Source organism: Indicator indicator, chromosome 6 (assembly GCF_027791375.1).
Source record: "Indicator indicator isolate 239-I01 chromosome 6, UM_Iind_1.1, whole genome shotgun sequence".
Classification (NCBI taxonomy): Eukaryota; Metazoa; Chordata; class Aves; order Piciformes; family Indicatoridae; genus Indicator; species Indicator indicator.
In genome coordinates, this window is record NC_072015.1 from 9,141,402 (window position 1) to 9,162,867 (window position 21,466).

The 21,466-nt window shown below is 41.7% G+C and overlaps 2 protein-coding genes across 2 annotated transcripts in view; both read right to left on the reverse strand.

The window, feature by feature from the left end:
* Positions 1–492: 492 nt before the first annotated feature.
* Positions 493–9,332, reverse strand: FAM8A1 (family with sequence similarity 8 member A1). The gene is made up of 7 exons (XM_054381959.1): positions 9,328–9,332; positions 8,489–8,869; positions 7,804–8,417; positions 4,177–4,297; positions 2,134–2,257; positions 1,821–1,960; positions 493–1,562 (listed from the first exon to the last, which is right to left on the reverse strand). Exons 1-7 carry the CDS (start codon positions 9,330–9,332, stop codon positions 1,418–1,420), a joined length of 1,530 nt encoding a protein of 509 aa, XP_054237934.1. The 3' UTR covers positions 493–1,417.
* An 8,082-nt stretch (positions 9,333–17,414) lies between these two features.
* Positions 17,415–21,466, reverse strand: part of CAP2 (cyclase associated actin cytoskeleton regulatory protein 2) — a 74,321-nt gene continuing 70,269 nt past the window's right edge. The window contains exons 12-13 of the mRNA XM_054381558.1: positions 19,038–19,178; positions 17,415–17,525 (exon numbers count right to left, since the gene is read on the reverse strand). Of these exons, the coding sequence (XP_054237533.1) occupies positions 17,442–17,525; positions 19,038–19,178 (225 nt within the window). The 3' untranslated portion in view covers positions 17,415–17,441. The remainder of the gene's footprint in view (positions 17,526–19,037; positions 19,179–21,466) is intronic.

Genomic DNA, 21,466 nt, shown 5'->3' on the forward strand with positions numbered 1-21,466 from the left:
AAAGTTACTATCGAGAAAGGTAGTGGCTTCATTCTGGAGAGGTAGCTGATGGGAATATGTCATTATCCCACTATTAAGCAGGGGGTCTGGTCCCAAAACATGATTGTACATGAAGATCAGAACATAGGAAAACACTTGTCACACTGCAGAATATTAACATGTTACAGGTGAAGTTATTTCACATGCATACAAGAGAGAACCAAAGCTCTCAATGTTTCCATTAGCAACCCAGCCACTGTCCAAAACTGAAGGTAGGGAGAGAAGTGCCACTATGGGGCAAGTTACGCAAAAGGAAGAAATGCTAAACTGGGCTCTGGAAAAATTCCAAGCTCTTACACAGATTTTAATAAAACTTTAATATCATCATTTATATTCCTTTCCCAAGATACTAATAACATGAGAACAAACAATCAAAGCTATGTAGTCATGCAAAATACCAGGCTTCTTTATTCAGTGTTTAAGTTATTCTGAATATACAAACAATTAGGCAGAGTCATAAAGTGGAAATAACCAGTATTTGTACTTCAGAAGATTTACACCTATAACACCTTTCGGTTCGTGTTTTCTGCATGCTTCCAAAACACTTCCTATCGTTTGGCTTGGTGTTACACACAAGAACAGTCAAGTGCTTTCATTCCCAACAGAAGCAAAACTGTTACCTTTCATTAGCATGGCCTGTGTTGTTCACGGCTCCACAGTTATTTACGCTGATTTCACTAGCCCTGCACCATAATGCACCCTTCCCAGAGAGAAAGCAGCTCTGATTTCACCTCTTTATGAGCTCTTGACATGTGAAATAAGTGACAATGCTTGAGAAAAATCATGCAAGAAACTTCACATCCACTTCCTAGTAAAATACTTAAAAGTGGTGAAGGAATATGATCAGTGAAGCAATAATAAGGGACATGGTAAAACACTGCTCATCTCTTTCTACATATGCATGGCAGCTTTGACTTGCCTCGCTGCTTAATACTGCAGTTCTCCTCCCCTCAGAGTTTATGGTTATGACTTCAGCAACTGAGTGGAAACCAGCATGATTTTCTAGTTACCTGCCAATATCCCAAACTGCAGGAGCAACACTTCTTTTAAGGTGGAGGATCTCTGGACATCTGCTTTCCACGAACTGACGAACAGAATACAGGTAATACAGCTACTTGCTTTTGCCTCAGAGGCAAAAAGTTAACACTTCCAGAAATAACAGGTATTATTTCTCCCAAACTTCTTTGGCATTTTTGAAAACTCCAAATACTTTAAAGGTAGCTGCTGGCATCATACCACAGCAAAATGTTTTCTTTAGCTTCTGAAATCAGTTCCCATTTAATTTGGGCAAAAGATTCTGATAGACACCTCGATTTCAGTTTTGCCAGGGGTGGGAGGGAATGCTCAAAATCAGTCTGAAAAATCTCAGCTTTTGGTATCATCTGACTCCGTTTCTTCTCACCACAATAGTCCCTGCTGCAATGTCATAGGCTGTTCTGTTATGCTGGAAAAACAGCAGTGTAATGAATGCAGGAAAAAATGAAGCAATAGAAAAATTCTTGATCAAAGCTCGTATTGTGGACCTGGAATGAGAGGAAAGCATTCAGTGCCTGCTTATATTAGATGTTAATCACGATCTCCAGAGATTATTTTACTACCCAACCTGAAAAACCTTCACAATTGAATAATTATTTTACTCTTTGATCACAGAGTCTAACAATAGCGCTTGCAATCTCACTATTGCAAAGGCCAATAACGAAGCAATGGTTTAATTCCTTCCCAGTCACACACTTCCCACACTGCTAGTCGGAATGCAAGGTGGCCAAGCTAAGAGCACTTACGTTGTCATGCTGACATTGGAGGATGGAATGACTAACACACGGCTGGGCGCAATAAGCACTGACGTATCACACGTCACAACACGCAGTCCAAGCAGAAATTTCCCTGGGGTTGCTCCTCCTGCACCCCAGATACAGATTATCTGGAAAAGAAAAGTTATTTCAATTCCTTCCACATGCCACCACATTGTTGACTGGTCTCTGGGTAACATGGTTTTCCTCCAAACTACTGAAAAGAGGATTTACTTTATAGGCCAACTGTTGAATAAATGTCAATCATAACTGACAATTAAAGAATTAATGTTTGAGTAATTACCTCATAGAAGCAGACTAACAACCTGTAGATGAGAGCTACTACCATCATTTTCTGCAAATCTTCCATGGATGTATCTTCATCAATTTCTTCTATGATGTAATGCATGGCAAATTTAGAGATGTCCCTGTACAAAATAGGAACAGCCTTTAAAACTATCCTTCTCCCTGCACCAGTATTACCCCTTTAATGCTACAATTCACTCATTCAGTTCTGGTATTAGTAAAAGAACAAAAGCTCCTTGGCCTCTCTGATAATAAACAAGCCATTAAAATTCAGAACACTAGGTCTCCTGCGTTGTTGCCTAGTTTTTATCCTTTCCATTAAGCAAAGATCATTCTTTATTACCACTTGTACACAACAGTATTCCTGGGTAGTGAGCTGCAGAAGTGCTGTAAAAATTCTCACACTACCTGGGAGACAAACAGGATTCTACCTGTGATTGCCTAAATCTGTTTCTTAAAAGGAACTCTCCACGATAAAGAAATGGCAGCACTCTTCTCCAGAAATGCAAGCAAGAAGTTGCACGTCTTCCTAAGCAAGCAAGGGAGAACAAACCTCCCTCTGCATGATCAGGGATCCTTATTCTCTGTAGACTACTGTTCACCATACTCCTTGTGTCGGTGTGAGCTGAAATTCCCCCCCCACCGACAATAACCAGGCTAGCTCAGTCTGGAAGCAAATGAAAAGCTGTATTTACAAGCAGAGTCTAAAATCTACAATGAAATGCAATGAATATGTACAAATATACAAAATTCACAACATTCACAAATATATACAATCAACAGAAAAAGCACAACCGATCTCCCTTTGCTTCCCCCCAAGGGGACCCTCCCAAAGGGGCCTCTCTCTCTCCCAGGAGCTTCCCCCCAGACCCCCCTGGACAGAGAAGCAGAGTTAGTTAAGCAGAAAGTTGTTAACTTAGCTGCCAAGGTCAGTGTGTTATCTTCAGCCAGAAGAGAAGAAGAAACAGCAGCCAGACAGCCCAGCAACTGCCCCCACTGCAGAATGCAGAATGTGCAGAGTGCCCCACTTTGTTTTGGGTAATAGTTCTTAAACATTTCTATCTATCCAATGGAAGTGTTTAGAACAATCAGTATTTTGCTTTCTTACAGCCAATAGTGACTTATTTACATTCTTTCACTTTCTCTGTTCTGAACTTTGCAAGGAAAAATTAAAAAGACAGTTTCAAACCATCACACTCCTCCAGAGGCAAGCACCCTGGCATGCAAGAGATTTAACATTCTCATCTGATACCCAGAATGGACAAATTTGGAACAGGTATTTATGCAAGGACTTTTCACTCATGGACCTAAGTAAGACTACTTGCATAGATACGTGCATCCCCAGTTCATAGAATCATAAAAGGTGGCAAAAACCTCCAAGAAACAGTCTTTGAAATTAATTACTAGATTCAAGTATAAAAAGTGAAATGAAGACTTTCGGTCTAGGATAAAATTGTTATGATACTTAATGATACTTTAAGAAACCAACCTTCTGCTCATTAAAGACTGCAGCACAGCAGCATTCCCAGACATATTTCAAAGGTAGAATCTTATCTGCCATGCAGGATCTTTGGTTTTGTTGTGGGTTACCATTGTTTCGGTCACAAATTTAACACACAGCACCACAGGAGATGCTATGAAGAAAGTTAACACCATCCCAGCCAGATCCAGTGTATTTTTAAAGGCTGTTTTAAACCTCCCAGGTTAATTTGTCAGTGGTGTGTTTTTTTGTTTTTTTTTTTAAAGAACTTCTTAAACATCTTGCAACTGCCACCCAAATAAGAGTGCGAATCTAATCTACTCTTAGTAAGGGGTTTGTAAGCCTATGAAGACACCTGTACAAATTCTTTGTTTCCATCAGCTGACTCTGAATCAAGAAGTATTTGAAAGGAGGTGAACCTATTGGTGCTTCCTCCTCAGCTTTTGAGAGCTATTAAGTACCATCATATATTTTAAGAACACCACATATACATCACCACACCTCAAAGAGCATCAAGAGCTTGAAGCAGTGTATAGCAAAACTTTAAATTGTTCAACTTACTTTATTCCACTGAGGTGCATAATACTTAAAACAATGGCTGCCTTTATAAAGAAAAGAATAAAAAAATCCACCATCTCTGCTATGAACCTGTGTGCCAGTGAAGGGATCATGAACTCCCGACCTGCAACAGAAATAGTGAACATTACCCAGATGTTCCTGCACTAACACAAAGTTCACACTGTCACCTAAGGAACATTTCATATTAACTTCACTGCAAGAACATAATCAAGATCTTGATTTCCACTTACATATTCAAGAAAACTTCTAAAAATGTGTGAATAAAAAGTCATCTGAATTGTTTAAATTGAGTCCTAAGAACCTTCTTAAATGAAACCCAACTCTTTGAGAACTGAGTCCCCTCATAATTAGGATTGCAGGCAAAATCCTACCCTGCAAAAGAACTGAAGAACATGAAAGACACAACATTTTTTGAATGCTTTTGTTTAGAAAAACCTCATAGAGAACAGATTTCAGTAAATCTGAGACCTCAGATAAAAGAAAAATTAGATCTTAGATCTACCCCAACTTTTCTATCACTCAGCAGCAAGGCTTCCCTATCTACCAAGCACCAGCTTTCTGCAAGTAAAACACAGCTTGTTTTTTTTCCAGTCAGACCCAGATACAGAGGAAGATGAAAATATTAGTCATACTTGACATAATCATTCCTATAGACTTAGTTAATATAATACAACACAGCCTGCTGCCCTAGCATGAGCCAGAAAACGTAACACATTTGTCCTATTTAATTAACCAAGTGCAAACGGGGGCAAAAAAAAAGTAGTCACAGTTACAAGCTTTTGTTGCTAATGCTACCTCAGACGATTAAAGCAAAAAAAAAAATAAAATTAAAAAGTACCTTTGAAAGTTTCCAAGAAATAATGTTGCAAAACAATTTCAGATGGACTCATCCACCCATGTTTGCCCCAAAGCATAAACATGACTCTGGCATGAAACCAGAAAGGCCTTACATCAAAACTTCATCTAGAAACTGCCAAGTAGAATCATTTAGAATTGTTTTGGTTGGAAAAGACCTTCAAGATCATCTAGTCCAAACACTCTTAGATGTATCTTGTGGGGAATAGTAACTGGAGTTGTTAGTGTCTCTGAGAATGTCCACCCACACACAGAAAGGAGAGAAGGAAAGAGGGATGAAAAGAATTTCTTTCTCTGATTCCAAAAAACATCCTCAGATGTCACTTTGAATTAAGCCTTCACAGTTCAGCTGCTGGGACTGACACTACCATCCCTGGCCTCACAAGCTGTGCAAGCCAAAAGCCCATGGCACCTGGATACTTTTTATAATCAAGCAGTGATTAGGTAATAGCAAGTTCTTATTTAACATACCTTGCTTTATGTATCTTTGTTTCACATCTGTTTTATCGATCACTGCATCAACATTATCAAGTAGAATGGCATACATCTATATCACTAAAATGGATCAAGTTTTGTCAAAGTACATCCAACTTGTCAGTTAAAATCTAACTGATTTTTTTTACCTATGGCAGAAGGGAGCACAGTCAGTCTCCCAGCCCTGGCTTAAGCAAACAGCACCAGATAAAAGTGTTCATTTGCTCTGTTCAAAGGAGCATGTTTGCTGAAGTTAGGGGCATTGTTTTAGTTTGAATACATACTATTCAATGACTAAACACGGGTGAAGCTAAGTGGGGCTAAAATATTAAGTACTCAAATTATGCCAAACCCTCAGACTCTGACAGATTGCCATTGCACCAATATGAGATTTTCCTCATATCGGGAACTCATTCTTTTTCCAGAAGTTACTACTTCAACATCAGGGAGCCAAACACACCATGCATCCATCTCAGCTCCTAGGATTGTATACCAAATCAGTAATAAAGACAAATTTCCAGCAGTCACCACAGGGCAGCTGAAGCTCAGATGCACTTTTCGCCCTGCTGTTGCCTGCAGAAGAGCAGCAATCTTCTGCAATAAGGCAGGGAGGGGCAAGACAAGGAAAAGTGTTAAGCCATGAGGACCACGCACAGGAGTGCTGCTAGTACGGGTGCTCTGGCACTTTGCAGGCAGACTGAACGGGAAGAGGCAGTTACCAATTCCACCTTTTGACATCCCAGTTTGAAATCGGCAACATTAACTGTCACTTATTTCAGCTTACGTAAGCACACTGGGCTGTAAACTGCAGTGGCATAGGGACAGATGTATGACCTGCCCCACCAAGCCTGCTGTGTGGGCAATAATCTGCGGCAGAAAGGAAGGAGCTGTAATCGCTTTAGCTGTTCCAGAGAGATCCATCTGCAATCTGGAGCCAAAGTACTGGCACAACAGTCTTTGTTTAGAATTGTACCGTATCACACTATACTACACACAGAGCTCCCTGAAGAAGGCCAGGCACTGCAACAGTATTTAGCATTCAGAATAACCATACTCAGCAGCATGAAATGCTATTCACGCCCTAAATTACCTTTAACATACAAAATTAGTTCACCAAAAGCTAGATAAAAAACATAAGAATCAGATATCTCAGTCTAACCTTTGTCCCTATCCTTCTTCTCAATGCCTCTTTATAAGCACTCTATAAAGTCAGAATCAGGGCACAACTGAAGAAAATAGTCCTTGGGGTTAAAATCTTGTTTAAGCAACATCTGCTAAGAACTACATGAAAGAAGCAAGAACAGAATATAGATTCCCTTCTAAAGAAACAAAAAGCAACTCAACATTCTCCCCTTACATCCAGCTGCTGTTACAGATCTGTAACGCTGTACTTCGCCCTGAAGAAAGATCTGGCTTGCCTCCAAAGTCCTTCAGCAGTCTTTTCTGCTCTGTGGTTTTCCACCTTTACTCAAGGTACTACCAAACATCCTGACAATGTCACCTAAGTGCTCCTCAGCTTGTAAAGAAATGTTTGGGCTCCAGGTTTTATCTCTGATGTGATCAGAGTAAATTTGACTTGCACTCAAACAAATACAAACAGAAGCACTGTTCTGTACAGTCCTCGTATTTATGGCGTAACATATTTCTGTTTATCTCGGGTCCTGCTGCTAGCTTGTGAAACGTAAGCATGTTTTAATGAAATTGAAGCAGAGAAATACAGTTACTTTATCCAAACACCAACAGCCCACTAAAACAGACAGTTAGTTTAGATGTTGTTATCCCAACAGGCTACTAGATGCATAATAAACCTGCGACTGCAAGAATAATTTTCACTGGGAAACTTATTCCATATCCATGAAAGTATCTTACAAGCACTAACGTTACAGGCAGTGCACACAAGTCAACCCTCTCAAACATGCTTATGGATTAATCTCTAGATTTACAAACTCGCTATCTGCGCTGTCACCTTTTACAAGGTACAGCTACATGCCCAGGTTTGCAGCTCACATAAGCGCAGCCACCCCCCCCATTGCCAACCCTCCGCCTTCTTTCTCGAGATTCCGCTTCCTCAGGGGCCGAAGGCACTGCGGCCGGGAAGTCAACGGGCACCTGGGGGGGAGACGGCTCCGCCCCAGCCCCCTGCCCAGCCCATACCGGGGGCTCAGGCGCTGCCAGCCGCCTTCCCACGGTTCCCAACAGCCAGGCCGCCCCGCCTCCTTTCTACCCACTCGAAGGGAAGAGACCCAGACCGACCCGCGGGGCCCGCCCGCTCGCCGTTACCTGCCGGCCGCCCCGTCTCCCTGGGGGCGCCGCTGCCGCTGGTGCCGGCGGGACTGCTGGAGGCCGTTCTGGGCAGAGGGGCCAACCTTCCCGCCGCTCCCGGCCAAGCGGGGGTGGCGGCGGAGGCTGCGGCGCGGGGCCCCGGCCCGGCGGTGGCCGTAGGGGTCGGCGCCGGAGCGAAGAGGTAGAACGGGCTGTAGTAAGCAGCGGCGGCGGCCACCCCCGGCGGCGGCGCGGCGACACGAGGGGGGCCGTTGGCGTAGGCGGGCGCGGCGGAGGCGGCGAGGAGGGCGGGAAGGCAGCTCTGCCAGCTGAGATACCCGCAGTACGAGTCCCAGAGCCACTGATGTACCCGCCGCGCGTACTCCGAGGCGCTCAGGGGCTTCGCCCCGCCGCCCTCACCCACAGCGGCCGCCGGAGGGGAGCAGGGCGGTGACGCCGCCGCGGCCTCCCCTCTAGCGAGGCTGTCGCTCTTCTCGCTATCGCCCTCCGCCATCGCTGCCGCCCCAGCGCCGGCCCGGCCCGCGCCCGGCTCCGGCATCTCCTCCATACGCTGTGACACTGGTCGTCTGCGCTCAGTGCGCCTGTGCTGAGAAGACGCCTCGCCTCTCCCACTCGCAGCGGAGGAGGGGGGTAACAGGGGAAGAGGACGAGCCCTAGGCACGCAGTTTGACGAGGAGCGTACCACTCTCCGGCAAACTCGCTTCTGCCAGTGTGACAGGGAACCAGCTTCTTCCCCCCATGGTGAATTGGTATCGCCGAGCGCTGAGGCGGGGACGCGGTCTGCCAGGGCGGAGCTCGCTCTCTCCGCGCCTTGTTCGCCGTGCTGTCCGCTCTCCTAAGAGGGCTCCCGGCAGCTGACTCCGCGGAGTGGGCGCGTAGTTTTGTCTTTAGTACAAACACGAGCGTCCCGGTCCCCGCCGGTTCCTCCTGCAGTCGCGGGTCCCCGGAGGCAGCGCGGGAGACTGCTATCCCCTCACGGAGGGAAGCGGTAGCAGCCCTAGGCCCAGGCCCGCGCCCCTCGTGGCCGCTCCCTGGCAGCAAGTCGCTCCTTCTCAGCCGAAGCCTAAGCCCTGGTTTCGAAACCGAACAGCAACTGTGAAAGCTGACCTCGGATGGTGGGGTTATCAGCTGTAGTACGGTGTTCTAAGTGTGGAGGACGAGCCTCCCAACTTCTGCGCGGGTCTCTGTTTCCATAACGCTCACCCTACTCCGAATGTGCACGCTGAGGGGCCAGGGAGTGGATTTATGGCTCTCAGACTTTCTGTTCTTCCGGCTGGCTTCCCAGATCACCTGCTCTGCGCATGGAGGCTGGACTAGATGATTGTCCTGGGTCAACACAGCCTGCTATCCCAACTGCCCTATACAGAGGGGAGGAAAAGTAACACAAAAAAACCCTCTAGGCTGAGATGAATAGTTTGACTGGAGATGATACAGTACACAACCTGTTTTCAGAAAAGCGCTCCAAAATGCAGAAGCAGCACCAGAAGCCAACGACCTAGCTCCAACCCCCTGCCCCCAAACGGCATCTCGTCCAGCAGAAAAGACCAACACCCCAAAACCTAAAGCAGCAACTAGACTGGGAAGCCTCTCATGTTACAATCCGAACTTCAGGCCCCATGACACTTTGCTCCAGCCAAAACTTTCATTTTGAAGCTAGCATGACAGCAGCATGGTATTATCAGCAGAAGATTCAACTCAATCCATGACATTGATCTCCAGAGGTCCCTTTCAGCACTTACCATTCTCTGATTCTGTGAATAAGGCACTGCCTTGCTTCTTAGCTGGTGCAGCTGGACAAACTTCTCTGTCCTTCCACTCACTGCCACCTCTGATTACAGCTTTTGATCCTGACCTCTAGCAACTTTCTCCTTGCTATGGGAGTTTAAATTCCTCTGAGAGGGAAAAGGTGTTACACTGCGCTTCTGTACTTCTGCAGTTTGGTTTTGTCTAAATGTTGCCTTCTTTTCATCTCCCCTTTTTCATCTTTTTCCCTGTCACATCCTGGTCTTCCTGTGCAAAAACACCGAACAGAGAACCAGCAGCCTTACAGCAAGGTTAAACAGAGTTCCTCAAATTAAACTTCAATGTTCTATTAAAGGTAATATTTAAGGTATTACTAAGCATCTCAACCATACCACAAGTTCATAAAACACAGATGTTAACATAGCTCCATGCTGAATGAGCTAGTGATATATACAGTAAACATGCACTGTCCCATTTTAACAAAGCAAATAGTAAAGCTGAAAAAAAACCAAGTTTCTCCTTTTCTTTGTTAAGACTAAACAAAATACATTATTCTTTCATGTAACTCTAACTCATTTTAAAAATGAAGTAATTTTTGTGGTGTGAGTCTCTCATAGACAAGCTGAGGTGAACTGACAAAATGCTTAGCAAATAATCCAAAGCACCTTAACTGCAGTTAAGTTAGGTGCTGGCATTTGTTATGTAGGTATGGTTCTGGTTACACTGGCTTGTATTTTGTAGCCCACACCTGGGTGAAATCAACATGGGTAAATGATTTGGGAATCTCAGCAATTTTTACCATGATCAGAAAGAACAATGAAGAATCAAAGAAAGAAAGGGAAGGAAGACAGACAGTTGCGTAAAAGAAAAACATCATCTTTAACCAGCTATTGACTTGCAATAGAAAAGCTAGCTTGGAAAACTGACAGTAAAGTACCATAACAGATCTTCTTAATTTGTAATATTTCAATCTTTTTTCATCAGCTACAATCTAGTTTATGAAGACCCACAAATTTTGCAAGTATTGAGATTATTCTATTCTGGGATTCATGTGATAAAGAAAGGCTGTTTAAAAAGTGCTTACCAGTGGTGTGAAACTCACAGGTTAGGCTTTTGGTGGCAGAGTTGTGTTTCATTGCTGTGTCAGGTTGACACGCTTACTATGGGAGTATTTAGAATCTTCTGCAGTCCCTACTCCCTACTTTGCTTTCTCTTGAGAGCAGAGTCAGACAGGAGATAATCTTGGGTATCTCATTGTATTGGTTGATGAAAAAAAGTGGCTCAGTGCCTTGGCAGTTAAATATTCTTTTCTCTAGAAATGAGATTTAGTCAAGAGGTAATGTTTTGAAATAGATCAAAAGAAGGAGGCAAGCACCTTAAAGCTGATATTGCAATAATTAAAGCTTAAGGGAAATCTGGAATCCCATCTTAAGCTCTTCAAGTGTAGGTAATGTTGAAAAGGTATAGGAATAGGAAGTAGTAGAACATTAGTCTGCTGCAAATCTAGCTGCTGTTCCAAGGTACAGAGATGTATCTTTGCTCATTTTTGATAGGCATTCTAGTGTCTTGTGTTCAAGGCAGAATTTTAAACAATCTCTAAAACCAAGGCATGAATGCATCTGGATGGAAGAAACTGAAGTTTAATTTCTTCTGTTTGCTTGGGGGATGCAAATGACATCTGGATCCTATTGAAGTGTTCTAATAAGAGGCATGCTTTTGAAGAGTGCTTGGATGAGAGTTGTTGGACGTTAATCAACAGCAACTTCCTGTCATTCCAAAGTGGTTAATTATTGTTGTGCCGAGTAGGCTACTTATATTCATGATATTTAGACATTTATGTCAAGTATGTATGTCCATGTACAAAGTCAAATTAATGCAAATCTTGGTTAAAAAGATTCTAATCCTTGAAACATGCAGAGTCACCAAAGAATGAGAACTTTACCCCTTGTTGGGGCAAACAGACAGGTAGAGAACATGAAATTTGAGCCAAACCCCAAATATATGCGTTTACATAAATATCAATTAAAACACTCTATGTTTCAGTGTAGAAATTGCCACAACTGTCTCCCAGATTAAGTCAATTTAGTCTTTCACTCTGAAACTCATCTGACTCATCCATCTGAGGATTTTGGGCAAGGGGCAATGGGCACAAACAGGAGCACAGGAAGTTCCACCTAAACATAAGGAAAAGTGAGAGTGACTGCACTAGAACAGGCTGCCTGGAGGGCTTGTGGAGTCTCCTTCTCTGCAGACTTTCAGAACTCACCTGGACACACTCTTGATCAACCTGCTGTGAGTGATTCTGCCTTAGCAGGGATGGTTGGACCAGATCATCTCCAGAGGTCCCTTCTAATTCCAACCATGCTGGTATTCTGTGATTCTGTGGGAGATTTGCTCTAAAAGCTACCATGGTCCACTGAGAGGCATTTCCTTTCTATACATGCAACTTCAGGTGTAATACAGACAGAAAACAGAATCTTCATGGCCACAGTTGATAAAAAGGCCATAGCAAATGAGCTAGAGAAAAAACAACTTTTCCCAAAACTGTTTTGGAAGTTGTATGTAAACACTTTTATTTTCCTTTTTCTTTTTACCTTGGCTCAGTTTGAATGAAGAGTAACCGGAAAACAGTTTTACTCAGGAGTGTGGCACTTCGAAGCCTTACTAGTTACCCAATTCCCTATCAAATTCTTCAGTGTTCCCAGAGAGGAAATGAGTGTGCTTCTGCTGAAGCAGCACTGGAACTGTGGGTTTGGAGACAAAGAGTCTTTGGTGGTCAGTGGTGATCAGTTGGGGTATTTGGCAGGCAGAAAGACAGGTTAAGCCCAGAAGATCACCACTGGGTTTTAGGTGTTGGTGTAGGGAGTGTTTTCTGTTCGATAAAAATGTGACACTGAATAAATTCTTTTTCCAGATTATTTCTACCGTAAGAGGGAGCAGGACCTTGTTTTCTCATAGTCATAATGTTCCTTGGTAAGTGTTATTTATGATTTTTATCTAATGATTGTTTTATATGTCAGAGGCCAGTTTATGGGGACCTTCTGAGGGAAGCAGGTACTTCTGGGCATTATTTTCACAGCAGGGTGCTCAGATCTCTTCTGGCAGGGGAGCTGAATCTGTCTTGTTGGCTCTTGATAACAGCTCTGCTTGCTGGCCTGTCATGTAATTGAGTGAACATCACCTCCATTTGTCTGGACATAGCTGCTTCCACATTTCAGAGGAAGCCCAGTTGGAGAGCATATCAGGAGAGTGCTCTAAGGATGCATGTTGAGTCCCTGAAGGATTTGAAATGGACAAACATTTAATCTCTGGGTAAGAAGTGTGATGCAGGGGGTTACGAATACGCATATAGTACAGAAACATTGATGGATCTCATGCAGCTCCAGATACAATGAGGGTTCATTCAGAAATGGTTTCTCTGGATAACACCTATGGCACTGGGAAGCCTTAGCAAGTGCCTAATTCCCTAGGGCATTGAATAGATTTCTGGTTTTCAAAGGCAGACTCAAAATTTCTTACTCCTTTATCTATAGCTCTGTTTGATATTACTTAAGTTTAATCAGATACTTTTTTCTTAGATGCTCTTTAAATGGAGATATACTGAGCAGTGGTCAGAGAACCAAAAGATCCAATTAATTATTGGTAACAAGTAGTTGTTTTTTCTTCTTCTTTCATGCCAGTCAAACTTTCTCCTTTTACCAAGATGATAATTTCAAAATCAAAGTAGTCTTGAAATCGTCTCACAGTGACTTTCAGAGAGTAGAGTTTCCCAGTTCTTTCGACAGTGTCCAGATCTTGTGCAAATGCTGTAGTCCAGCCTTTTGGACTCTCAGAGCCTGCTAGGGCCTGGGCCTCAGCTGGGTTCTGCCATCTGCTGGGTACATGGAGTCACTACCTCAGTACTTCTGATTTCCTCTAATTCTTGGTAACCAATATCCTAAATAACTAAGCAAGTGTCATGGAATCACAGAAGGGCTGAGATTGGTGGGGACATCTGGAGTTCATCTGGTCCAACCAACTGTTCAAGCAGGGCCACCTGAAAATGGTCACCTGGGACCATTTTCTATGTGGCTTTTGAGTATCACCAAGGAGGGAGACTCCACCACCATTCTAGGCAACCAGTGCCAGTGGTCAGTCACTTGCACAGTGAAAAAGTGTTTCCTGCTGTTTAGAAGGAATCTCCTGTGTTCCAGATTGTGCCCATTGCCTCCTGTCTTGTCACTGGGTACCATGGAGGACAGCCTGGCTCTGTCCTCCTTGCACTCTCTCTTCAGGTAATCATATATATTAACAGATCTCCCCTGAGCTCTTTCTTCTCCAGGCTGAACAGCCCCAGCTCTGCCACCCTTTTCTCATAGGAGAGATGCTCGAGTCCCTTCACCAGTGGTTCCATGTCTCTCTTTTACTGGGGAGCCCAGAACTGGACACAGCACTCCAGATGGCCTCACCAGTGCCAAGTAGAGGGAAAGGATGACCTACCTCAACCTGCTGGTAGAGCTCCTCCTTTTGTGACCCAGAACAGTGCCGCAGGGGCACTTCACTGGCTCACGTTCAACTGGGTGTTCACCAGGACTCCCAGGTCCTTTTCTGCCAAGCTGCTCACCAGGGGGGCAGCCTCCTGCATATACTGGTGCATGGGCTGGTTATTACCCAGGTGGAATGCTTTGCACCTCCCCTTGTTGAACTTCATGAGGTAGTTATAGAGAGTTATAGAGAGTATTTCATAAGTACTTTTACAGATGTTCTATTTAAGAGAGTATGAGATCCCTTGAAGATTTTCGCAGGCCATTTTGACATTTAGCAAAAAATCTTCTTTTCTTTAACATTGATTTTACTCACTGACTGACAGTATCTGCACCAGTGAGTATTTGACTCATGCAGATTTATAGATGTGACCTGGCTAATTACTCCACACATATTTGTTCCATATCAATATATGCACCAGTTGCACTGATTCAGGGCACAGCCACTATGTTAGTATTGGGCATCAAGGGACATTTCTTCTGTGACAGCACACAGTAAAAATAAATTGCCAATAGGCTCTTAGTGATGCTCAATATTTAGCAGTTCCTTCCTTGCTGGAGTCAACCATTAAACACAGGCCAAGTTTGCTGGTGAACACTTGGTGGACACAATGATTGTGGTTGGGATGATTCATCAAATCATCATTCTGCATCTTGTTGACTATTTTTATGACAAGGTACCCTTGATTTTTCAGAAAATTCAGAGTTTTAACATGAATTTGTACACAAATTTAGGTAGGGTAGAATCAGAACCTTGGATTTATTTTGTTTATGTATTTTTGAAGTTAAAGACAGGTTGCAGGGAAGGAACAGTTCAAACTACTGCTATTTTTTATGAGGATCAGAACTACCAAAAACTGGTGATAGTTTTTTCGGTGTTATGGGGCAGATTAAGAGTACTGGATAAAAGCTATCTGCATGTCTCTCTCCTATTTTCCTGGTGTCCAGTAATACTTGGACTTGTTAGCCTTTTCTCCAGCTGAAGCAGTCGCCTTGGGTCTGTCTATGCAGAGCCTTTTCCCTTATCATTTACTCCTCTGCCCTCTGACAAAGTTCTTGGGTGTGTTCAGACTGTCAGGCACACACTCTTACTGCAGAAGACTTTGTTCTGTTAATTTTTTTTTTTTTAAATGTAGTTGGGTCTTATTTCAGGAACATGAGCATTTTTGAGTATTAAAAGAAGAATCAGACCAGCCTTCACATGGTTTGTTTTATAGGGGGGAGTTAAATTCCTAGCAGGAACTAAAAAAATTTGCCTGTGTAGATATTCAGAGCTGTCTTGCTGCTTTCTGGTTATTATTAAACATTTGTTAGTTGTTTTGTATCACACCTCCAAAGGATTAAGTGGCTTCCTGTTGCTGCATAATGACTTGATCCCTGGATGAAAGCAAGAATCAGCGTTTCAGGTCAGGGTGCTCCAGAATGATATTATTTTATGGAACAAATTATGGTTTAGGGATTAAACAGCCCTAACACTTCAGTAGTCTTTTTATCATGACAAGTATGTGATGCTCATTTTCAGAGCGCACCCAAGTGAAATATGGAGTGGCCATTGAGGGAAATAATGGGAAAAGCTTAAAGCAGAAGGCAAACTTTATAAACTTGCAGCAGGTCATGGTCACCTCCCTAGACATAATCTCTGGAAGATACAGGTGTGTCTAGAAATGAGAATCAAGAAAAGACTAGTTCTTTGGCTGTCACCAAAGTTATTTGCTTGAAACTTCATGTGTATCTGCTATCAGGCAGAATCCCTGCTGTCCAGGGGCATTACAGCAGCAAAAGTGAGAATGTTGCATGAAATGGGAGGAGGAACAACTACTTTTTCTCAAGCTTTTAAAACAGCATTTAAGAAGGGGAAAGCATGTAGAACAAACACTGTTACAGACCAAGCTCTGCATACATTTGTATTTAAACATTTTCCTTTTATTTCTTAAGAAGTTTCCTGTTGAAAAAAAATGGTATATATTAAAGCAAACGCATTATACACATAGATTAACCATCAGATAGCAAAACCTTACGGAATGAGCACTACTTGTTGCGTTGTATAGGTTTACAATCAAAGATATACTTAAAAACCCTCAAGAATTGATGTACTTTCAAGGTAAATTAGGCACAAAATGTAGCTTATAACTAGCTCTGCAAGCATCTCACTGTGATTTCACTATTACAAAGTATTACATGTGATCAAAACCAGAAGCTGACTTCTTAAATCTCTAAAATTTTATTTGTACTATGTGCTGAAATAGTACAAATCAACACTCCACCTGTGTTAAAAAAGCATCTACAGTAGGGACTATAAATTAGAGTCAAAGGGCTAGACAGGAAATTACCCCTTTATTTGGGCTCAGGATGAGTATGACATATTTATGGCTTTGCTTTCTGGACATACTTGAAACTGAGTAAGTCCTACAAATATGGGGAAGAAATGGGAAGTTATTTTTAATGGCTATGAGCTACAATAGAAATATTTTAAAGGGTTGTTATTAGTACAGAAACTGCCTGGCATCTGACATACGCCTCCCTCAGTTTTCTGAACAGGATGCAAAGTACAATGTGGAATTTTAAAGAATGAGAGATTGTCTCACAAAAGGAATTAAAAAAAAAAAAAAGTAATCCAAGGAGCAGTAAAACCCAAGAGGTTTGCTGCAAGGTTTTAGTTTAGATGAGGCTTTAGCTTAGAAAGAATTACTAATTTTCAAGAAAGGAGAGGGCAACAGCAAGGTTATAAACCATGATAAAAATCTTACCTCATGGAAAACCCAGGGATTTTCTTAATATACATATTATAAAAGTGTTTTATTAAAATATTAGATATTTTTTATCTTCCTTACCAAAATGTATTGCTGAAAGTTGTCCTTTTTTGCTTGTTTAAACCAAATCCCATTGAGACTGCCACAGAACTACCAGGAACTGCGTGCTCTTTAGGGATACATTCTTACTGCATCATACAGGAATTGCTTAACAGGTAAAAATAAACAAAGTCTCAGTGCTGTTTTTGATTAGCAGAAACATAAACGGGAATGCACTGAAGCGAGATGGTGACAAAGTGTACCATGCAGTATGTATACATAAGTATGTCAAACCAATGAGGTGACTGAAGGGTGAGGGGGTTTAATCTGTTACATTCACATGAAATCATTTAGAATTAAAATTGTATGTGAAGGCAAACTGTGTGGAAAGGTGAAAAGTACTGGGATGCCTAACAGAAGGGTGCCAGATGTGTTACTGTTTTGAGCATGCAGAGCTAATACTTTGAAGGCCTATCACAGCAGTATGAGCTACTGCTACTTCTAGTTCTTTACATTACTGCCTTGTTTGTGCTGGCTGTGGTCTGGTCATGGTAGGCAAGTGCTGTATGGCATCAGGAAGTTAACCCACAATCTCTGCGGGTTCAGTGACCAGCTTAGATCCATCCCATGCTGTCTTGAACTGTTCAGGAACCGGAAATTCTTTCTGGTAAGAAACAAAAGCAACAACAATGGTTAAATAAACAGTGGATATCTCATGAAAACTAGTGGAATACTATTAGTGCTACATGACTGAGAAAGCATTGATAGCTCAGACATTACAGGATTAGAGAGAAGCCTTCTTCATTACTCCAGGATGCTATTTTACAATGCCACACAGGAAAAAGCCTTATTGCTACCCAGTTTCAAATAGCCTTGGTATGATACTATTTTGCAATAATTTCTCTCACACCATTATTTGGAGCAACTAAGTAAATAAGCCTCATGTCAGAAATTATTTTAGATTCCATCAGTGTCTGGGTTGGAAGACAGTAGAAAGGACTTGCATGTGGGAATTTAGCAAGTAGTCTACTTTTAAGGACAAAAGCAATATTATAATAGGAAAGAATCATATAAAATAAAAAACATCCTTTCATTTTAAGTGTGAAACACTTCGAAGGAATTGGCATCCTTTGTAGGGTATCCTTCCACTCCACGTATTTGGTGAAAGGATGGAAGATGTTGTTGGGTCTTTCTCTGTTCCCACTAAACAAAAAGCAATGTGAAGAGAAGGGTTTTTTCATTCAGACCCCAAATAGATGTTCTGATAACCAGCAATTTCAGGTGATACAGTGATCTGATGCGAGACTGATCAAAAGGACCATTTTATAAAGAAACGAGTGAAAATACACCCACTGAAAATCGTTCCCTTTTTAGTTCTCTGAGGCTGGGCATCCAGCAGTCATTTTGGAGAGAATGAGAATTCTCTTGTTGAGTATTTTGTTTTACAAAGCCTAAACCCCTCTACCAGACAGAATTTCAGCTCAAAAGATTAATGAGGAATTGCAGTTCTGTCTATGGCCATTCAGCGCAATTTCAACACTGCTCTACTGAGGAAACTATTATGGGTATGTTTTGCCTGTGTGACCCCTTGCTAGTGTGCGAAGTGTACTAGAAAATCCAGTGGGCTTAGTAAGAAAATCTTACTAGGGCAGAAAAGCAGCTAGGAAAATGCACCTCTATAAATGGCTTTTAAGGACTTAGGGTGAAAATGCTAGAAAGTACTACAGGTACTACCCATGTCTCAATAGCTTTAGAAAAAAGAAATATATTATACTGTTTTATTTCATTTGTAGTAGTGTTGTGTTTATTTAAGTTTCAGCATCACCATCTTCAGGCTTGAGTGCTCTTGTGTGAAGTTAATTTCTTCCAGAGATTATGTTTAGATATACCAAAAAAAAAAAAATTAAATGGGCAGAAGATGGAGCCATTGTCTCTCAAAATGGAAAGAAATAAGGTCATGTCTGGTCTTTGAAATTACTTTGTGCCCCAGCAAATAAGGAGTTCTTACTGCACTGATAGCTGAAATATTGGTACATAGATATTCAATTGGTTTGGATCATTATTTGGTGATGTAATATGTGTGGCTTGTTAAGTTTCTTTCCTAGCAGTTTAAGTGTTATTAACTACCAAGACTAGTGTGGAAGGGGTAAGAAAGCTTAAAAAATATCAGACTCACATAATCACCATCTTGGGGGATGAGGATGTTCATCTCGGATGACTTGGCACTCACAATCTCACAATCTAGTGATTCCTCACTGAGGTAGATGTGGCAGCCTTCTGTTTTGTTAATAGAAATGGTTGGCACCTTCCCCATCACCTGCAAAATAAAATCTGCTTACTATCAAATCTTAAAGTGCACACAAAGATATTGTTAATAAAATATTATTGCATGCCAGATCTAATTTTGGCCACCAGCATGTGATTCTGTGTGTCAACTGCCTGCATAATGCTTATATTTGATTTGTTTGTGAAAATTCTTGGCAGTGGTAACAAAGATCTACACACAGCAGAAAACTAAAAATATTGTCCTGGCTTCAGCTGGGTAGAGCTAATTTTCCTACTTAGCAGCCAGAATAGTGCTGTATTTTGGATTCAGTATGGGGACTGGTATGAGAAGAATGCTGATAATATACTGATGTTTTCAGTTGTTGCTAAGGAATCCTTTCCAGCTCCCCAGGTTTTGCTAGTGTGCAGGAGCAAAAGAAGATGGCAGGGAGCATGGCCAGGACAGCTGATCCAACTAGCCAAAGGGATATTCCATACCACAGAATGTCATTCTTAGTATATAAAATGGGGGCAGTTCACTGCAGGGGTGAAGATTGATGCTCAGGTATCAGTCAACAAGTGGTGAGCAACTGCATTATGCATCACTTGTCTTTTCTTGGATTTTATTTTTCTATCTCTTTGTTATATTCCTTTTCATTACTATTACTTTATTATTGATTATTGCTATTACAATATTTAATTTTATTTTAGTTATGAAACTCTTCTTTTCTCAACCCATGAGTTTTTATTTCTTGATTCTTTTCTCTGTCCCACAATCTGATGAAAGTGCTTCCCTGATTCTCTATAATTCCAGTGATGCTTCTGTGCTGACATTTAGGCAATGTTCACACTGTCCATCAGTGAGAACTGATTAAGAAATCAAATATGTCAACCGTAGCCCAGTAAGGGCAAATGCAAGATCCCAGCATACAATGGTACTCAACAAGTGATGTGTAACACCTTCTGAAGGTCTTCCTGGTTTTACAATACATAATAGAAAAGGTTTTTATCCCCTTCAGGCAAGGTACAGTTCTAAAAAAGTACTGAGATAATGTAATTAAATCTCTAAAGTTATTTCCTATGTCACTTTAAAAGCAAGCACAATAATTACTTGTTTACAGTTTTACAGATTAAAAGATTTCTTCATGACTAACTGGCTGGTTGTCAGCAAAAATTCCTTCTTCTCTTCCTCCTCCTGCCCTCTCTAGCAGGGACAGCAATATGTAGTGTGGACAGTGCATCAGAAAAGCAGAGGTTATTCCAAGCCATAAAAAAAGTAACAGCATGTGATAGTTATGTACTTGTTAATCACAGAATCCAGAATTGTTTGGGCTGGAAAAGACCTTTAGGATCATCGAGTTCAACCATACACACAAGACTACCAAGTCTACTGCTAAAACATGTCCCTTAGCACCATGTTCCCACATCTTTTAAATAATTTCAGGGATGGCGATTCAACCACTTCCCTGAGCAGCCTTTCTAGGGCTTGACAACCATTTCAGTGAAGAAATTTTTTCCCCTGACTCAACTTGAGGGTATTTCCTTTCATCATGTGATTTGCTACTTGGGAGAACAGACCAACTCCCATTTCACTACAACCTGCAATGAAAGCATGTCTCCCATAATTCAAATGAAAAATATATTTTCAGTTTCCGTTCCTTAAATGTGAAAGCAACAAAGAACAGGTGGCCTGTTCTCTTGCATCCCACCTTGGTCCTGAAGTCTGATCTCTCTGCATCTTAAACTTTCTTTTCTTTGATGGGTTCTCATGTAATGAAGAACAGAAGGAGGGTATGCTTAATAAATTCTGTAAACATCTGGCAAGGAAAAATATACCACTGAGGGAAAAGAGAACCAGGCATTATGGCACTGAAGCAGCTATTCATAGCAAAATCTGTAGGATGAATTTGTTGCATTAACATATTATATATTTGGAAATTATAAGCTCAGGTCTTCAAAGTATTGAGACAATTGAGGTGCTAAGCACTTGGCACACTCAAACCTTGCAGAAGCTGCCTGATTTGAGCAGCATATAGCCAGACTCTGCTGTCTGAAGTGGAACTCTGCTCTGTTGCATGGCACAAAAGCCTTATGCAATATTCATAGAGCCTGCTTAATCAAAAGAATTTTAATTCTTAGAAAAGATATTTCCCCTTATGAGAGTATTAACAAGCTGTGTTTTTGCTATTCATTAGAGAGGAATTTTTCAGCTTTCATGAATGGTTCTAGAGCTAACAATAAAAATAATATAATATTTTAAAAAAAAACCAAATAAATGCCTGGGATCTGTTACTGCCTCTGCCATAAGATGACATGCAGTGATGATGAATAAAACTGCTT